Source organism: Podarcis gaigeae (assembly GCF_964106915.1).
Source record: "Podarcis gaigeae genome assembly, chromosome: 1".
Taxonomy (NCBI): domain Eukaryota; kingdom Metazoa; phylum Chordata; class Lepidosauria; order Squamata; family Lacertidae; genus Podarcis; species Podarcis gaigeae.
In genome coordinates, this window is record NC_139678.1 from 14221768 (window position 1) to 14239593 (window position 17826).

General features: G+C 45.6%; 1 protein-coding gene across 2 annotated transcripts in view; it reads right to left on the reverse strand.

Moving 5' to 3' along the window:
- The window catches only part of TDRD9 (tudor domain containing 9), a 95750-nt gene that overhangs the window by 25267 nt on the left and 52657 nt on the right, over nucleotides 1–17826 (reverse strand). For both annotated transcript variants that reach the window (XM_083731208.1, XM_083731209.1), the window contains exons 10-18: nucleotides 16562–16616; nucleotides 14658–14742; nucleotides 13885–13942; nucleotides 8046–8150; nucleotides 6731–6828; nucleotides 5134–5265; nucleotides 2277–2436; nucleotides 1691–1754; nucleotides 1031–1094 (exon numbers count right to left, since the gene is read on the reverse strand). In XM_083731208.1, coding sequence (XP_083587334.1) covers nucleotides 1031–1094; nucleotides 1691–1754; nucleotides 2277–2436; nucleotides 5134–5265; nucleotides 6731–6828; nucleotides 8046–8150; nucleotides 13885–13942; nucleotides 14658–14742; nucleotides 16562–16616 — 821 coding nt within the window. The remainder of the gene's footprint in view (nucleotides 1–1030; nucleotides 1095–1690; nucleotides 1755–2276; nucleotides 2437–5133; nucleotides 5266–6730; nucleotides 6829–8045; nucleotides 8151–13884; nucleotides 13943–14657; nucleotides 14743–16561; nucleotides 16617–17826) is intronic.

A 17826-nucleotide genomic window follows, 5' to 3' on the forward strand; every position in this document is an offset into this window, starting at 1 on the left:
CCAAGAGCGAGACCCGGGCTTTGTATACACCACACACATTAAGCCCCCAACTTCCCCCAAGGAATCCTGGGTGCTGGGAATTCCCTAGGAAGAGGGACTGAGTGTTAACCCGCTCTGGGAATTGTAGTTCTGCGAGGGGAACTGGGGGGCGGTGTCTCCTAACCACATTCAACATCTGGATCCATTTACAGTCTCCATGATTCTTTGGGGGGGAGTCATGCCTATTTGAAATGGCAGGTGGTAAATGGGTGGCGCTGTGGTCTAAACCACAGAGCCTAGGGCTTGCTGATCAGAAGGTCGGAGGTTCGAATCCGCGCAACGGGGTGAGCTCCCGTTGCTCGGTCCCAGCTCCTGCCAACCTAGCAGCTCGAAAGCATGAAGTGCAAGTAGATAAATAGGTACCGCTCTGGCGGGAAGGTAAAAGGTGTTTCCGTGCACTGCTCTAGTTCGCCAGAAGCAGCTTAGTCATGCTGGCCACATGACCCGGAAGCTGTACGGCGGCTCCCTCGGCCAATAAAGCGAGATGAGCGCCGCAACCCCAGAGTCGTCCGCGACTGGACCTAATGGTCAGGGGTCCCTTTACCTTTAAATGCACAGTAAACCCACCACTCTCCATTTTCCCATCCAGCATGTTTTCCTCACTTACTGGGCTTTGGAAAGGGACATCCCAGAGCCCTTGCACCACCTTCCCAAAGCCTGGAAAGCAAGGCGTTGCCTTCCTTACCCCAGCGTCTGGGAAGGAGGTGAGAGGGCTCTGGGAACATCCCACAGGCCAATAAGGAAGGCGCCTACTCGCTTACTGGGAAGGGGCCTTCCTAGATTCCTTATGGGGGGCGGGGAACTGTTCCAGAGGTTCCTGATTTCGCCTTTGTGTGTAGACCCCTGGAAGCAAGCCCCCCCACTTAGTGGTGGTCCCACTGCACAGTGTAGAGATGGTACCAAAATGTTTGCCTTCCCCACCTTAATGGTGACACCAGTTATTAGTAGCAAATGGGAACATAATTTGCGGGTAGTGGGGGAAAACAGCTACCTTAAAGGCATCCAGAAGCGCAATACAGTCACTCTTGCTATTCCCAGAAAAATGCCGTTTATTCCTGTAAACAATTCACCGCAAACTGTTATAAAGTTAAAGAGCAGTCGTCACGTTTTACAACACCGTTACTTTTTAAAATACGTTTTTGGTTACTGCCTCTGAAACACCAAAGGAACACCAGTATGCAAGTAGCTGTTCTGATAAAATAAAGCAGCAGATTAAGTAACGTTCAGAAAGAAGATCCACTGCAACCAGACTTAGCTGCAAGGCAATTATGTTCAGGATTGCAGCCTCAACTGCCAAGTTTTAAATGTTTTTCTTCAGCCAAAATGGAAAATAGGTGAAGACACACAAGATGGCGGATCGAAATATAACTTTGGTGCGACTTCATCTGGTTTTTTTTGGCATAACAGGTCCAAACACATCAATTTCCTAGCACTCCCCCCGCCCCCTTAGTTCATATAATAGATATTCTGTTCCCCTGCCCACCAACCTTCAAACAGAAGGGATTCATCCACCTCATGCAATACATCATCTGAAAACAAAGCAAGTGTGCCATTTTCTTCCAACTAGTTTTGTATTTATATGCAAGCCTATGTAGATTTCACTGGCTAACTGACCCACTGAAATTTTCTTTTTTAAAAAAATCAAAAATACCTGTATCCATCAAGATGCTGCCTAAAAGGTATTACAAAGAAGTTGTTCAAAGAGAGGGCAGCAGCTGAAAGAAAGAGAAAGAAATGGGTTTAATTCTAAAAATTGTACCCCACCACTCCTTCACAAAAAGAGGTCTAGGATCTAAATGATACTTCCATGTCATCCCTGACCACTGATCCTGCTAGTTAGGGATGATGCAAGTTGTAATAAATAAATAAATAATAATAATAATGATAATGATAATGATGATGATGATAATAATAATAATAATAATAATAATAATAATAATAATAATAATAATTATCATTAATACCCCGCCCATCTGGCTGGGTTTCCCCAGCCACTATGGGCGGCTTCCAACAGAACATGAAAATACAATAACGAACACCAAAAACAGCTGGCGACCCACGTTTGGGAAACCCTACTGTAAGCTCCTTTGGACAACTACCTTACTTAAATTTTTTAAAAAGCACCATGACTTTTAAAGCACCATGAATATTGAGGTTACCAGGAAAACCTTTAGTAACCTTGGTATGCAACTTTCAGCTTAAGACATTAACTATACTTACTCTGTTGTCCAGCTTACCTATTATAATGCATTCTTCCAGGCACCCAAAGACATGGCCAAGAACCATTAGTTTGCCAAGGTGCTGGTTCACAGGTAGCTGTGCCAACACCCTGCCCAGGAAGGTCAGCTCACCATCGTAAGGGTTTTTTGCTTCTGAATGGACAGCAAGTGCTCCTATCTATACCAAAATGCAAGCAAGGATAGATGTTAATGGGAAACTGATTGCCAACAACCACGAAGCTCAAGGCTAAAATTAAGAATCCCCGAAAATATATATTCCAAACCTGCAAATACTTATTCATGTCAGGCCTGCGCTATTGTATCCATCAAAACCCACATACAACTGATGAACTAAGGGGGAACATAACCTCTTCCAGGACATGTTGGCCTCGTCTTCTGATAACTTCAATACTTATTGAGTGCTTCATCCATTTTACAATGACGTGGTGCATGTGGTTGTGTTCCTCCCTCCTCCCAGAGGTCTCACAAGTGGCACACGGCATACTTTTTAAAAAAGAACCACCATTGCTGTGATCTTTTTATGTGAACCACCCTGAGAGCTCTGGGTATAGAGTGGTATATAAATTCAACAAATTAAATAATAATAACAACAACAACAACAACAACAACAACAACAACAACAACAATTAGTTTTAAAAATCTAAAAGCAAAGATAATGCAACAATACTGTAAAATTCAGTAACAGTCAGAAACAAAAGTTTTCAGTCAGAAGAAAATAAAAGCGCTCTGCTCACCATGTTCTTCTTCCTTATGCCTGATTTTGCAGTTGTCAATATTAAAAACAACACAGTGGTACCTTGGCTTACGAACTTAGTCTGTTCCGGAAGTCCGTTCTTAAACTGAAACTGTTCTTAAACCGAGGCGCGCTTTCCCTAATGAGGCCTCCCGCCACCGGTGCCCTTCCACCGTTTGGATTCCGTTCTTAGAGCGAGGTAAGGTTCGCAAACCAGGACACTACTTCTGGTTTTGAGGAATTCGTAAACCGAATTGTTCGTAAACAGGGCTGTTCTTAAACCGAGGTACCACTATACTATTTGAGCATTTACAACGAAAGAAAAGAGTTATTTCAACCGATTAGCACACGGGTGGGAAAGTATTTTCAGACTGAGGGCCACATTGCCTTCTGGGGGCCACAAGCCAGAGGCAAAAGTGGGCACAGCAGCTAATATAAATTTCACCTTTGTACAGCAGACTACATTCTACATACCAACACCCTTGATCCTAAATCCAAACAAGCAAGAAGCGTTCGGTTCATGGAGACATGGGGTGCCATTCAACATCATGGTGTTATGACCTTTCCACAGGAACAATCCTCCCCCACATGCTGCTCCGGGGGTTATTCCAACCCCCACCCCAGAGCCAATTCCAGGGGGCACTGTTGCAAATTCTCCGCGGCGCTTTAGCAGAAATGCTCAGAGTTCCAGGTTCTTCAGTGCAGTGCAGTATATTTATTGTGAGCTATATATTTATTGCGGGACGCGGGTGGTGCTGTGGGTTAAACCACAGAGCCTAGGGCTTGCAGATCAGAAGGTCAGCAGTTCGAATCCCTGTGACGGGGTGAGCTCCCATTGCTCGGTCCCTGCTCCTGCCAACCTAGCAGTTCGAAAGCACCTCAAAGTGCAAGTAGATAAATAGGTACTGCTCCGGCGGGAAGGTAAACGGCGTTTCCGTGCGCTGCTCTGGTTTGTCAGAAGCGGCTTAGTCATGCTGGCCACATGACCCGGAAGCTGGACGCCGGGTCCCTCGACCAATAAAGCGAGATGAGCGCCGCAAACCCAGAGTCGGTCACGACTGGACCTAATGGTCAGGGGTCCCTTTACCTTTACTATACACACACACAAAAAATATATACAATAATCTACAGGCTATAATACACGAGCAGCTCATACAGTCCAACAGAGTACCTGGCTGCACCTTAAGGCCAATAGAAAGACCTCTAACTCTATCTCTCTGACCACACTCTTCTACACCACCCACTTACTGCTGGACAGGTTTCCCTTTTAAACCAATGACAGCCAATCAACTGCCAACACATTACTGCTGAGTTGTTCTGACCCAGCACTTCTATAGAAAGTATTGCAGGCTGACTGCATCTGCCAGTTGCATCAGCTAGCAAGCTCAAGCCTGCAGACTTACTATCTCACACAGCATTCTGTGAATCCCGACAGGCACGTGGGGAGAGGAGAGGATGCTCTGTTGCGCAAGGAAAGTACTTGCAGAGAGCTTCTGCTGGAGGGGCACATTAGGTGAATCTTGCCCGCTGAATCTTGCCACTTGGGCCCAGAGAAGGGCATGGCTCAGGGATAGCGGATGTCTCCTAGGGCAGTGTTCCCTGTTTCTGAGGTTTAATATATCAAAATAGAAGGGCCCATGAGCAAATGTCCAGATTCTATTTCATCGGAACTGAGAAAAGATGGCGTCTGCCACCCGAGAAGGACTTTTGGATGGATTCAGCATAAATACCAGCGCGTGAGGACATACTGCAAATGAAAGACTTACCAGCTGCAAAAAAAAAAAAGGGGGTGAGTCATACAAAGTTCACACAGAAGCATAATATTGCTCATTTCAGCTCGCCTGTGGAAACAACTCAGAGGCTATGAAAGAAGAAGGAAATTACAAGAAGATTTAAAGATGGGACTGGTGGACACTCAAAACAGTAGAAATATGAGATGATTGGACCCCACTGAACTTGAAGCATGGGAACCCCCAACAAAAAAATTATAATTTGGCAAAATATTTGGACTTTATGATATATATTTGTATAATTTGGAATATTTAATGTGATTGGATTGGATTGTTAAAATGGAAAACTTAATAAAAATTATTTTTTTAAAAAAAGATAGAAGGGCCCAACCTCCTTGAGATGCAGAACGGTGCGCTCAATATCGCTTATACTGGGAGGAGACAGAGCGGTTGCTAGCAAGGCCCTCGGTTCGCCCATGTCAAGCAGCTTCACCTTCAGCACAGTACTTTCCAGTGGGCGCCGCTGAAAGGAAGAGTAAGAGCACAGTGACGACAAATGTGATTCTGTGTTGCAAATTTCTTCGCGGGCGGCTGGAAAGATGTTCGCCTTTACTTTCTGGGCTGAGCAAATCATATGGGGGGGGGGGAGAGGCGCAGTAATAATCTCCTGACAGTGGCCGTGTTCACACATCACTTGAAGCCGTGACTAAATGTGAATGCGCAGCATGCAAACGCATGCTAAGGCCGTGGGTGCTTTGCTACTCTTCCGCTCCTGCCATGCTGCAAGGAATAAGTTGTGGCCTGGCTTAGTGTTACAGCAGAAACCTGGGCTTGTGGTCCGTTTTCTCCAGGTAACCCATAAACAGTAAGCCATGAAAGCACCTTTCATTTTGTATACCGTATTTTTCGCTCCAAAAGACGCACCAGACCATAAGGCGCACCTAGTTTTGGGAGAAAGAAAACAAGAAAAAATTATTCTGAATCCCAGAAGCCAGAACAGCAAGAGGGATCCGGCTTCTGGGATCCCGTGTGGCTGTTCTGGCTTGTGGGATGACCGCGCCAAGCCTCTTCAGGGCAGAGGGATGAAGGCTCCCCCTGCCCGAAGAGGCTGCGCATGGCTAAGGCAGAAGCCAGAACAGGAGCGTTGCTGAAGGGGTGCTGTGCAGTTCTCCCTCTCTGAGAGGGAGAACTGCGCAGCGCCCCTTCAGCGAAGCTGGAGAAGGAACAGAAGGAGTCCCTTCTGTTCCTAATCTGGCTTCCAGGACAGGCGCTGCACAGAGAGGGAGATCTGCGCAGCGCCTCTTCAGCGAAGCGGGAGGGGGAACAGAAGGGTCTCCGTTCTTCCTCCCGCTTCATTGAAGGGGCGCTGCGCAGCTCTACCTCTCTGCACAGCGCCTTTCGCTCCATAAGACGCATTATTTCCCCTTACTTTTTAGGAGGGAAAAAGTGCGTCTTATGGAGCGAAAAATGCAGTATATTTATTAAATTTTTATACTGGCCCTTCATCTGTAGATCTCAGGGCAGTTCAGAGAAGACTGAAACCTTCTCAAGCTAAGTGAAGAATTGTTTTGTCAGGAAGCCTACCCTTGAGCCCCAGGGCACATACTTGCATTTTAATTGGACAGCACCCAGTTCACACTTCTCAACCCAATATGCATACCAAAACACAGCTATCCCTCGAAATTTGCACTTCTCCAAACAATGTGCACAAAAATGCATTATATCTGAGTAAAGTGTGTATAAGCATGCAAATGCCAAAATGCACTATATTGGAGGAAACGGTTTGCAAAAATGTGTTTATTAGTCAAAACTACATGCAAAAATGTGTTTATTGGGAAAGATGTGCATCAAATCGCTGCCAGATTCTCACAGGAAGAAATTCACAAATTGTTGCAGAAATGTGGAGAACTGAATTTAAGATCTGGAAAAACGAGGAACTGAGAGAAACCGAAATTGGCAGGTATACATATATTGTGTGTGATTCTTACCATCATCTCAGGCAAGGTGGTCTCAGGTATACAGTTTTCCCAGAAGTCCTTGTACACTAGCCTGTAGCAGTATCCTTTAGAAACACGTCCAGCACGACCTTCACAGAAAAGACATAAGCTGCTTTGAATGGTTACGTTTGTGCTTAAAACTTCCTTAACAGCGGCTGCTCCTGAGAGGAGAGCTCGCCGTATCCCACAAATGCTGCCTGCTTGCTTTCATTTAAGCCTTATGCTCAAAAATGGACTGAAGAATCAATCATCCACAGAGGCACCAGCAATAGGGAGACACTGGGGGCTTTTGGGATCTTTCCAGAATTTTGCAGCCTTTGGAAGGGCAAAAAAAAGAGAAAAGGAATAGAGCCCTTCCAAACCATAATGGTTTGGAGGGCAACCAAAATGGTCAAAGGCCTGGAAACGATGCCTTATGAGGAACGGCTAAGGGAGCTGGGCATGTTTAGCCTGGAGAAGAGGAGGTTAAGGGGTGATATGATAGCCATGTTCAAATATATAAAAGGATGTCACATAGAGGAGGGAGAAAGGTTGTTTTCTGCTGCTCCAGAGAAGCGGACACGGAGCAATGGATCCAAACTACAAGAAAGAAGATTCCACCTAAACATTAGGAAGAACTTCCTGACAGTAAGAGCTGTTCGACAGTGGAATTTGCTGCCAAGGAGTGTGGTGGAGTCTCCTCCTTTGGAGGTCTTTAAGCAGAGGCTTAACAACCATATGTCAGGAGTGCTCTGATGGTGTTTCCTGCTTGGCAGGGGGTTGGAGTCGATGGCCCTTGTGGTCTCTTCCAACTCTATGATTCTATGATTCTAAACCCATCAGACAAATCTGCCCCATGACCAACATTTCTACCACCCCTGCAAATTTCATTATAGAAATTTGCACCCTGGTCTGTAGTTCTACATCCTCCTTGAAGCTAGGATTTGTTTTACAGTGGTACCTAAGGTTAAGTACTTAATTCGTTCCGGAGGTCCGTTCTTAACCTGAAACTGTTCTTAACCTGAAGCACCACTTTAGCTAATGGGGCCTCCCGCTGCTGCCATGCCACCGGAGCATGATTTCTGTTCTCATCCTGAAGCAAAGTTCTTAACCTGAGGTAATATTTCTGGGTTAGTGGAGTCTGTAACCTGAAATGTATGTAACCTGAAGCGTATGTAACCCGAGGTACCACTGTATTCTGGATTGTTTTATTTGATGTTTTAATGTGTTGTAAACCACTTTCAGAGTTTGTCTTTAAAATATAAAGTGATATACAAACGAAATGAATAATAATATAATAATAACTTTACATCAGCACCATCCTTACCTCTCCTCTGATTACTGCTGCTTTTAGAAGCCCAGCACAGCCTCAAGCTTTGATAGTTGGTCTCTTCATCACAGACAAGATTTTTGGTCAAACAGAAATCAATGACTACAAAAATAAATAAATAAATAAATAAATAAGAACGAACAAAGTTTAGGGAATAAAACTGTGCTTCTGCAATGCAAATGTTGGTTTAATGTAAGTTAACACACACAAAAGAGAGGAAACGACTATGCAAAACAGAGGAGTGATGATCTGAAACGGCATGTTGCATTACAAGAAACTGTGTTCAACCTGGCTCAATTGGAGGCAGTCATAACTTTTCATGGTCGAAATTTGGGGAGAAAGGGTGGCTTATATCCGGGCCAATACGGTATGATAAGCATCTTCAAATATCTAAGGGCTATCACATGGAAGACAGATCAAGCTTGTTTTCTCCTGCTCCAAAGGATAAGACCCAAAATGATTCAAGTTACATGAAAAGAGATTCTGACTAAGCATCAGAAAGAACTTTATGAAGGCAAGAGCTGTTCAGCAGTGGAACGGACTCCCACAAGATGTGGTGGACTCTCCTTCTTTGGAGGTTTTTAAGCAGAGCTTGGATGGTCATCTGACATGTATGATCTAGCTGAGATTCCTGCATTGCAAGGCGTTGGATTAGATGACCCTTGGAGTCCCTTCCAACTCAAGAATTCTAAAATTCTATGGTTCTAGGAGTCTGCAGCCCCCAACACCCCCAATCATTGGGGCCAGACTGGCTGGGGATGAAGGGAGTGAGAGTCCAACAACTTCTGGAGGTTCACAGGTGCCTAATCCCTGGGTTAGAAAGTTTGATGGTAACTGGGGGGGGGCAGGGATCCAGGTTCAAATCCCATGCAGACATGAAGCTCACACCAGTCACTGGCCCAGAATGCAAGCAATGCTATGCCAAACCATGACTTAGAACATGGGTCGGCAAACTAAGGCCTGGGGGCCGCATCCAGCCCAATTGCCTTCTGGATCTAGCCCGCAGATGGTCTGGGAATCGCCACGTGGATAGCCGTGCATCTGATTGTTCGGGTTGCGCCATTTCCCCCACACACATACGCGGCGGCGGAACCTCCTCCCTCCCTCCTCCTGGCTTCTCCCTGCCCTGCCTAGAGGAGGAAGGGGGCTGGGCTTTGTTGGTGCCAGCCCCTCTACGGAGCCCTTTAATGCGTTGCTCATCGTCCCCCCGCCGTCACCAGCTCCTGCCGCTCGCAAGACACAGGAGCAGCTGTTGGCTGAGCGCCCCTCTCGAGCGGCCGCCATTTAATGCAGCCCCTCTCCGGAGCCCTTTTATGTGCCACTCATCATCCCGCCGCTGTGGCGTTTGCCTCCTAGGTGGGTCATAAGGAAAGGGTTAAAATGAGTGTGATGTGATTGGCCAGTGGAAACTGATAGGATGAGTTAGGGTTAGAGGGGGAGTTGTGTGAAAGTCAGTTGAGAGTTGAGAGTTGAAGAAGGAGGAGGGAGGAATAGTCTGTGGGTTGGTCGAGTTGTGTTGTGAGAGGAATTGTTAGGTGGCGTCAGATAGTTAGTTAGTTGGGATAATCAGTTTGAAGTTGTTAGGAACGAATAGGACAGTTAAGGAACTAAGATTAAGAAACTGCCAAGAAAAATTAACTGAAACCATAAGCTTGTTCATGCCTAAATATAAACTTGATTATTTGTTAACGTTAACAACTGAATGGACTCCGTATGTACCCGTGAGGAGAAACAGGTTGGTGGCAGCGAAGAAAGCAATCACAGTGGTGGCACAGGGTCAATAGACCGTCAAACGTCCGGGGGCCCTGTGTGATCGCCACAGCCTCTGCCGCTCACAAGACACAGGAGCCACTGTTGGCTGAACGCCCCTCTCAAGCGGCCGCCATTTAAAGCAGTCCCTCTCCGGAGCCCTTTTGCACGCCGCTCATCATCCCTCATTCATTTCCCCCCCAAAATATAGTCCAGTCCCCCACAAGGTCTGAGGGACAGTGGACCAGCCCCCTGCTGAAAAAAAATGCCAACCCCTGACTTAGAATGAACACGCAAAAAGATGTGGGTAACTCTCTAATTCATCTCACGGGGCTGCTGTGAGAGGACTGTAAGAGGAGACAGAGAATAAGAAGCACGTATGCCTCACTGAAGAGTAAAGATGGAGAAATCCAACAGAAACAGGAGCAGAAATTGCCAATGTTCGCTTATTCATCCCACGTCCAGAATGAAAATCACTCCACTGAATACAATCTGCATTCACTGCTGTTGCTTTCAGTCTGCAAACAATATTTAGTTAATTAGATTTCCCCTTATTTGCATTGTGCTTCCTTGGCACTCAAGTGAACGAAGTGGAAGAACATTAGGACAACGTAATTTCGCCACAGCGGAGAATGAGGAATGGCCTTTTTGCAGAAGATGAACTGAAGCGGAACTGAAGCAGTGTTGCATGGGATAAATGATGACTTCTTACATCCCGGCTGAAGAATCGTAAGAGTGGGATAAATATGTGATTAATTAAAATATATAGCAGCAGTCTGAATCGGATGCAAACTTTACACACACACACACACACACACACCCCCCAAAAAAGATATTGGTGTTTGGTTTTGCTTGCTTTTTAAAGAGGTCATCTCCAATGCAGAAGTTATACCTTTTTTAGCCGCTAAACTGAAGACCAGATTTAAAATGGAGGGAGCTATCGTTTCTAAAAGATATGCTTTTCACAGCAGGCAGAAGATTCTGACTACCCACTGAAAAAGCCTGTCCTCCTTTTAAAAAATCAAGCAACTGTGAATGAATTAAGACAAGGGCACAGACATTCTCCTCCTTACCTCGTGGCTGCTGCTGCTGCTACCACCAGAGGTCATGAGAATATTGTCAGCTAAGCTTGGGGCTGCTGCCAGCACAAAGGTCAAAAACAGCAATACCAAACCACCAGGCAAAATCAAGGAAGTGCCTGCGAGGAGGTGGGGGGTAGGATGGAGAGCAGGATGTGAAAACAAGCCTCCTTCTCTCCTAGCAGGGACAGGGAGCTCCCTTTTGTTGAGAAGCTGCTAGTGCCAATCGGAAGGTCTTGATCTTGCGTTTGTGTCGCTCCGCATAATTGTTTAGATGTTTCACGTTGCTGCCAAGAGTCAGCTCACACTTTATGGGCCTCAAAGCAGGTTTCCTCTCTAGCGAGACACACACACACACAAGTTCGTCACTGCAATACAGCATTCAAAAGAGTTGGTTTTTAAAAAGCAATGCTCCTATCAGATTAGGCCAGTTGATGCCTACGGCTCTTGAGCAAGGTCTCACATCCGGAGCACAAAGGCTTCTCCTACGTTAGAGCCCTCTCGTGCTGGTGTGATTGTATTTTTCTGCAACTGGCTGAAAGTAGACTTTTAAAAGATCACACAACACTTCATATGGTGCTATGTCATCAGGCAACGCCTTCCCCATGGTGAAGATGCTTGTTGTAATATTTACTCATGATCATAGCTGTCAAGTGTCCCTTATTTGAAGGGACAGTCCCTTATTCCAGCTCCATGTCCCGCTGCTGTCCCTTATTGATGGATGTCCCTTAAATGATGTCCCTTAAATTTCAAAGGAAGCAGCTCCTCTCCCTCCCTCCCTGCCAGCCAGGGAGGAGGGAGGCTCCAACTGTGTTGCTTGGCTATGTTGCTCACCCAATAAGAAGTCTACGAACGACTGGGGCTGGAGCTTGCATGCTTTGTGTGTGGCTAGTTAATGCAAGCTGAGAGGTTTTTTGAATGCTGGACGCCATTTTGTTGCACGTGCTGCTGCAAACTTTGCAATGCAAAGCTAGGCCGGGGAGCCATCTTAAGTTGAGGCTGCATAGGCCTTGTGGTGCATGTAATTCAGATTCTATTCAGTTGAACCGCTGTTTACAAAGTTGGTTGGACAGTGTTCTCGAAGCTACCCAGCATGAGTTTGACCAGACTGCAGGAGGACAGGAAGACTGGAGTGCCTGGAACAGGTGAGGCTGCAGGTCCCCTATTTTCAAGGCTGCTGGTCCCTTATTTTCAAATCTGTAAGTTGACAGCTATGCTCATGATGCTTCTTATTCAACATAAGATCCCCTGCAAATTTAGTCAGAAGGTTCCTCTTCAAGGCTTCTTCCCCTTGCTTTCTTTTCAAAGGGAAAAGGAGTGTCTCCACCCCCATCATCCAGCTCGGACACTGAGGTCCAGCGCTGAGGGCCTTATGGTAGTTCCCTCACTGCGAGAAGTGAGGTTACAGGGAACCAGGCAGAGGGCCTTCTTGGTGGTGGTGCCTGCCCTGTGGAATGCCCTCCCAGCAGATGTCAAGGAAATAAACAACTACTTTACTTTTAAAAGACAACTGAAGGCGGCCCTGTTTAGGGAGGTTTTTAATGTCTGGCGTTGTATCGTTTTTAATGTTCGGTTGGAAGCAGCCCAGAGTGGCTGGGGAAACCCAGCCAAATAGGCGGGGTATAAATAATAAATTATTATTATTATTATTATTATTAGGGTACTAAAGAACTAAATTGCAACTTAATTAGTCTGCTCTTTCCTTACGTTTTCTTCACTTTCCTTCAAAAAGAAAAGAAAATGTAATTCAAGTAAACCTGTAATTAAGGCATGCATACTCATAGTCAATAAAACGAGAGTCAACGATGCCATATCTCCACTAGGCAGGAAGCAATGACATGGGAAGACGGCAAAGGGAGGAACCTTCAACTGAACAGTACAGTAGTTCGGCAGTCTTCATCTGACAGGCTGGAGCGACAATTCCATTTGAAGAGGACAAAATCTCCGCAAATCAGATGTGAAAGAGAAACATAGATACAATATAGAACACACTAGAATGTACCGGGTTGCCAACAATATTGCTTGACTTCCCTATTTAAAGAAAAGCGAGTGAACCAAGGATGGCTGTTCCAGACTAAACAGCGAGTGTTGAAGCTACGAAAGTTAAAAAACACACACACTTTAATCTCACAGAAATCAAAAGCACTTAAGAATCCAACTTGGGTTGGCTTAGCATTCTTTGGTGTGAGCAATTTGTGTACAACCCAGAAGCTGGAAGAATCAAAGTGCTGCAGAACTCTGATACTTTAAAAATAGTGTTGTAAGTGTCACTGGTTTGTCCACAAGTTTGGTGCGGCCAATGGCCTCTGTCTTGTGACCATTATACTCCATGAGACATTATAATATTTGGCTTGCCAAGAGCTGTCAATCTCTACTTTTAAAAGTTTCTAGCCCCTATGGTAAAAAAAATGCAGGCAACTTGGCTGCAAAAGACTCAAAAAGACAGGCTTCTGTATACGTGAGGAGCTTCCTTACATCTACACAACACATCCTAACCACTGCATGAATACAATAAACGCTACTCCCCACTTCTCTGTCCTAAAACCTCCCCCCTTCTTTACCTTTCTGGTGCTTACCAAACTAGCACCCCAAGCAAGTGCATTTGATTTTATGCAAATTGAATGAATCACAGTAAATTAAAATAATATACCTAATGTAATGCGAGTAGTTATTGCCAAAAGCCACAAATAACTCCCTCTTCCTGATTTTCTCTCTGAACAAAATAAAACTTTTCCTTGGGGCAGAATTTGAATTTTTGGCACAGAGAACACTCCATCCTAGTTTTAAATGTGCCTTTGAGAGAGCTCCGAGACAGGGAGAAAAATACTTTAGCAATTCTGCCTTACATAGTAAAACAGGGATCCAGGGACCTTATGCTCAGAAGTTACTCTGAAGCAAGCAGCTCAAAGGGTTTTAAATGTTGGTTTATCAATAATGCTAGAAGAAAAGCAGAACTTACAAATATTTATTTTTATTCCTATGACCATAATGCATCAAAACATGCTTACCATATTTGACATCTGGAACTGTTACAGAGCTCTCTGCAATGTTTGTAGACAGAATGATCTACATGAAGGTTTTAAAAAAGAGGAAATAAGAAATTATTTATTTAACGATTTACATGATTGATTTAATTAACGGCATTTAAAGGCTGCCCAACAACAATACAATTTACCAGCCTTAATATAAAAAAGCAAGCCAAAAAAAAAAAAAATCAAGAAAGCAAATAATCACAGCAAAAATTATTACTGTGATTTATATATAGCATATATGACCAAGTAGAATGATAGAACTTTAGAGCTGGAAGGGATCCCTCAAAGGACAACTAGTCCAACCCACTTTCAATACAAGAATCTCAGCTAAAGCATCCATGACAGATTTCAAACCCTGGGAGAAAATAAAAATGTGTTCACCAGGCACCCAAAGAACCATAATAATGTGGGCACCAGGCAAGCACATTTTCTAGCTAGGAGCCACCACCAAGAAGTCCTCGTCTCCAGCAACCATCAGGTGTTTCTTATTTGGATAAGGCACCTGGAGAAGGGGCTCAGAAACTGACCTCCTGTCTAGGTAGGTATCTATGGGAATAGATAATGTTTTAGGTATCCTAGCCCCAAGCTATTTAGTTGAGAAGACTATATGGGTTGTATGTGGATGGTCTGCAATAGCTACTTTAAAAAAAATATTTAAAAACTGGGCATCTTAGCATGTTTTGAGATGCACGTAAAAAGAGATTTATGAGTTAACAAATACTACTGAAGCCAGTGTTCAAAAATCTCACCTTTCGGTAACCAGGAACTGGAGCCAAGAACACATTATTCTGTTCTTCTAAGGTGACGCTGGAATGCAGCGGATATACCTGCAACCTAAGGAAACACATGTGAGAAACTTGCGGCTCTTCCAAACCACCTGCTTATTGAGCATTCATCTCTATATATTTTCACAAAGTTTGCCGGGAGGTAATCCGATGCCCACTGTTTACCGAGCTATCGCTGTGGTTTGTTTGCACTGGTATTATACCACCTCAAGAACCATTATCCCAGCGCACTTTGCTGCCACCTGCCTTAGTGCAGAAAGTCCTGCGGGGCGGAGATAGGTTTGTTGCACAAGAACACCAACCCCACTTTAACTGTGCAAGCTAAATTTGACCACGTACAACTGAAACCCACTGGCAAAATAGTGACATTCTGGAAGTGGCCCCAGTAGCAATGGAAGGGTACAACTAGACACTGGCACTGCTGGTCCCATGGTATGGAAACTTCCAGCACAGATTTGGCAGGGATCCTTACTTTTGACTTCCAGGCATCTCTCAAAGACTTTTTAATCCCACAAAGGGGCCCAAGCAGTTGTTTAAAATTTTCTTAAAGGTAAAGGTAAAGGTACCCCTGCCCGTACAGGCCAGTCTTGCCAGACTCTGGGGTTGTGCGCCCATCTCACTTAAGAGGCCAGGGGCCAGCGCTGTCCGGAGACTCTTCCGGGTCACGTGGCCAGCGTGACATTGCTGCTCTGGCGAGCCAGAGCCGCACACGGAAATGCCGTCTACCTTCCCGCTGGTAAGCGGTCCCTATTTATCTACTTGCACCCGGAGGTGCTTTCGAACTGCTAGGTTGGCAGGCGCTGGGACCGAGCAGCGGGAGCGCACCCCGCCGCAGGGATTCGAACCGCCGACCTTTCGATCGGCAAGCCCTAGGCGCTGAGGCTTTTACCCACAGCGCCACCTGCATTAAACCGTCTTAAGTTGGTTTAATGATTGCTCTGTGTTGCTTTTGCAGTTTTTTATGTTGCTACGCATCACCCTGATGTTTTGCAAGAGGGCAGTAAATAAAACTGGATCTTGTGCAGGGGTTATTTGGGAGGGGGAGGTATCATGTAAAGCTGAATTCACATATAGTCAGACCCCTGGAACCAACCCTGCACAAGCAATCTTACATTCCAGAGCCCGTGCAAGATCTCATGGGGCCGTCTGAGATCTCACAAAGGCCTCCAGAGCCATGCAAGACCTCTCCAGAATTTACAAGGTCTCTGCCTTGTTTACTGGGCTCTGGGAAACTCTCGCACAGGCTCTGGAGGCCTTTGCAAGATCTCAGATGGCCACACAAGGTAAGGCAGGTGGATCGTAGGTGCGGAAAGAGCTTTTAAGCTCGCTGCCTTACATGCATTTAATTTGTGTGATATCAGCCGGCCACCAAGCACATAAAGCTGTGTTCACACAAAGTGAGTGCAATTTGCGTGCCTACTGTGAATAAAAAAACAAGGAGCCTGCAGTTGTAAAAGAAAACATGTAGGGTAATCGTTTCTCTTTCACCCTTCTGCTGCCCCAAAAGGGATCTCTCAAGCTTTCCGTGCAATTGCATCTTCATCAAATGTGGCTGTGCAAATACCATGCACTTAAACCACATCCACCCTCCCCCCCCCCACGGAATTGGGAACTGTAGTTTGTTAATGGTGCTGGGAATTATATTTCTGTGAGGGGTAAACTACAGTTTCCAGCACTCCTTGGAGTCGTCACATGCTTTAAATATGTGTTAAATGTAGGGAGTGCATGTGGCCTTCGTTTAATTTTGTCCTATCCATGTAGCCTACTGCAGCTAAAGGCAAATATATTGGGGGGCGGGGAGAGAGAATGACCTTATTCGACAGGACTAGCACTACAGCGCCTCTCACCATAAACAGATCAAGACTCACCTCTTGTGAGCCATGATCGTGAGAAGCTCATGCATGCGATTTATTTCTGCCAAACCTGGAGGGTGAAAAATAACCGATAAATAGTGTGCTGCATGTTTACTCGGAGCTAAAGAAGTACAAAATCATTTATAGTCATCTGGAAGATTGTTTATTCAACTGCAAGCGGCTTTCACCCCAAACAAACGTCTCCTATCTGGTTTGCGTTCACACTTTTTGATTCTCCAGCCAAGTGCTCAGATTGTGGCTTACATTCGCATTTCACACCCCTGCTATCGCGCTGTGTCCGTTGCATTCCCTGTGACCTTCACCTAAGTTGTTAACATTTACTGCCCAGGATGTTCCAGATTCGGCTGAGAGGCTGAGTGATGGTTGCCCTAACTTGGGAGAGTGTGTTTGGTTTCTAGGTAAAGGTAAAGGACCCCTGACCGTTAAGTCCAGTCGCAGATGACTCTGGGGTTGTGGCGCTCATCTCGCTTTATTGGCCGAGGGAGCCGGCGTTTGTCTGCAGACAGCTTCCAGGTCATGCAGCCAGCATGACTAAGCCGCTTCTGGCGAACCAGCGCGGCGCACGGAAACGCCATTTACCTTCCCGCCGGAGTGGTACCTATTTATCTACTTGCACTTTGACGTGCTTTCGAACTGCTAGGTTGGCAAGAGCAGGGACTGAGCAACGGGAGCTCACCCCGTCGCGGGGATTCGAACCGCCGACCTTCTGATCGGCAAGTCCTAGGCTCTGTGGTTTAACCCACAGCTCCACCCACGTCCCCGTGTTTGGTTTCTAGAGCCTCAAATTAAGCAGGAAAGTGGTCTCAGTTGACCAGGTAATGGCCGAAAGCTAGTATTTGCACCAGGCCTGACCAATTCACAGGCTTCATACTCCTGACCAATGGCAAAGGCCAACCTTGATGAAGCTGTTCCGTTTTGTTCCCGATGAGGAAGCCAAAGAATGAGAGCACATAATCCACTTTAGCTCATCTGGCTAGGCCCCTGTTTGAAACCGGGAGTTCAAAGGGAGAGCCTATATATAGGAGTGCCCAGATAAGGTCCCAAGTTTAATAATCCCCGGCATCTCCAGTTTAAATCTAAAAGAGTGGGGGGAGATCAGGTAGCAGGAAATTTGAAATACAGTGGTACCTCAGGTTAAGTACTTAATTTGTTCCAGAGGTCCGTTCTTAACCTGAAACTGTTCTTAACCTGAAGCACCACTTTAGCTAATGGGGCCTCCTGCTGCTGCCATGCCGCCAGAGCTCGATTTCTGTTCTTAT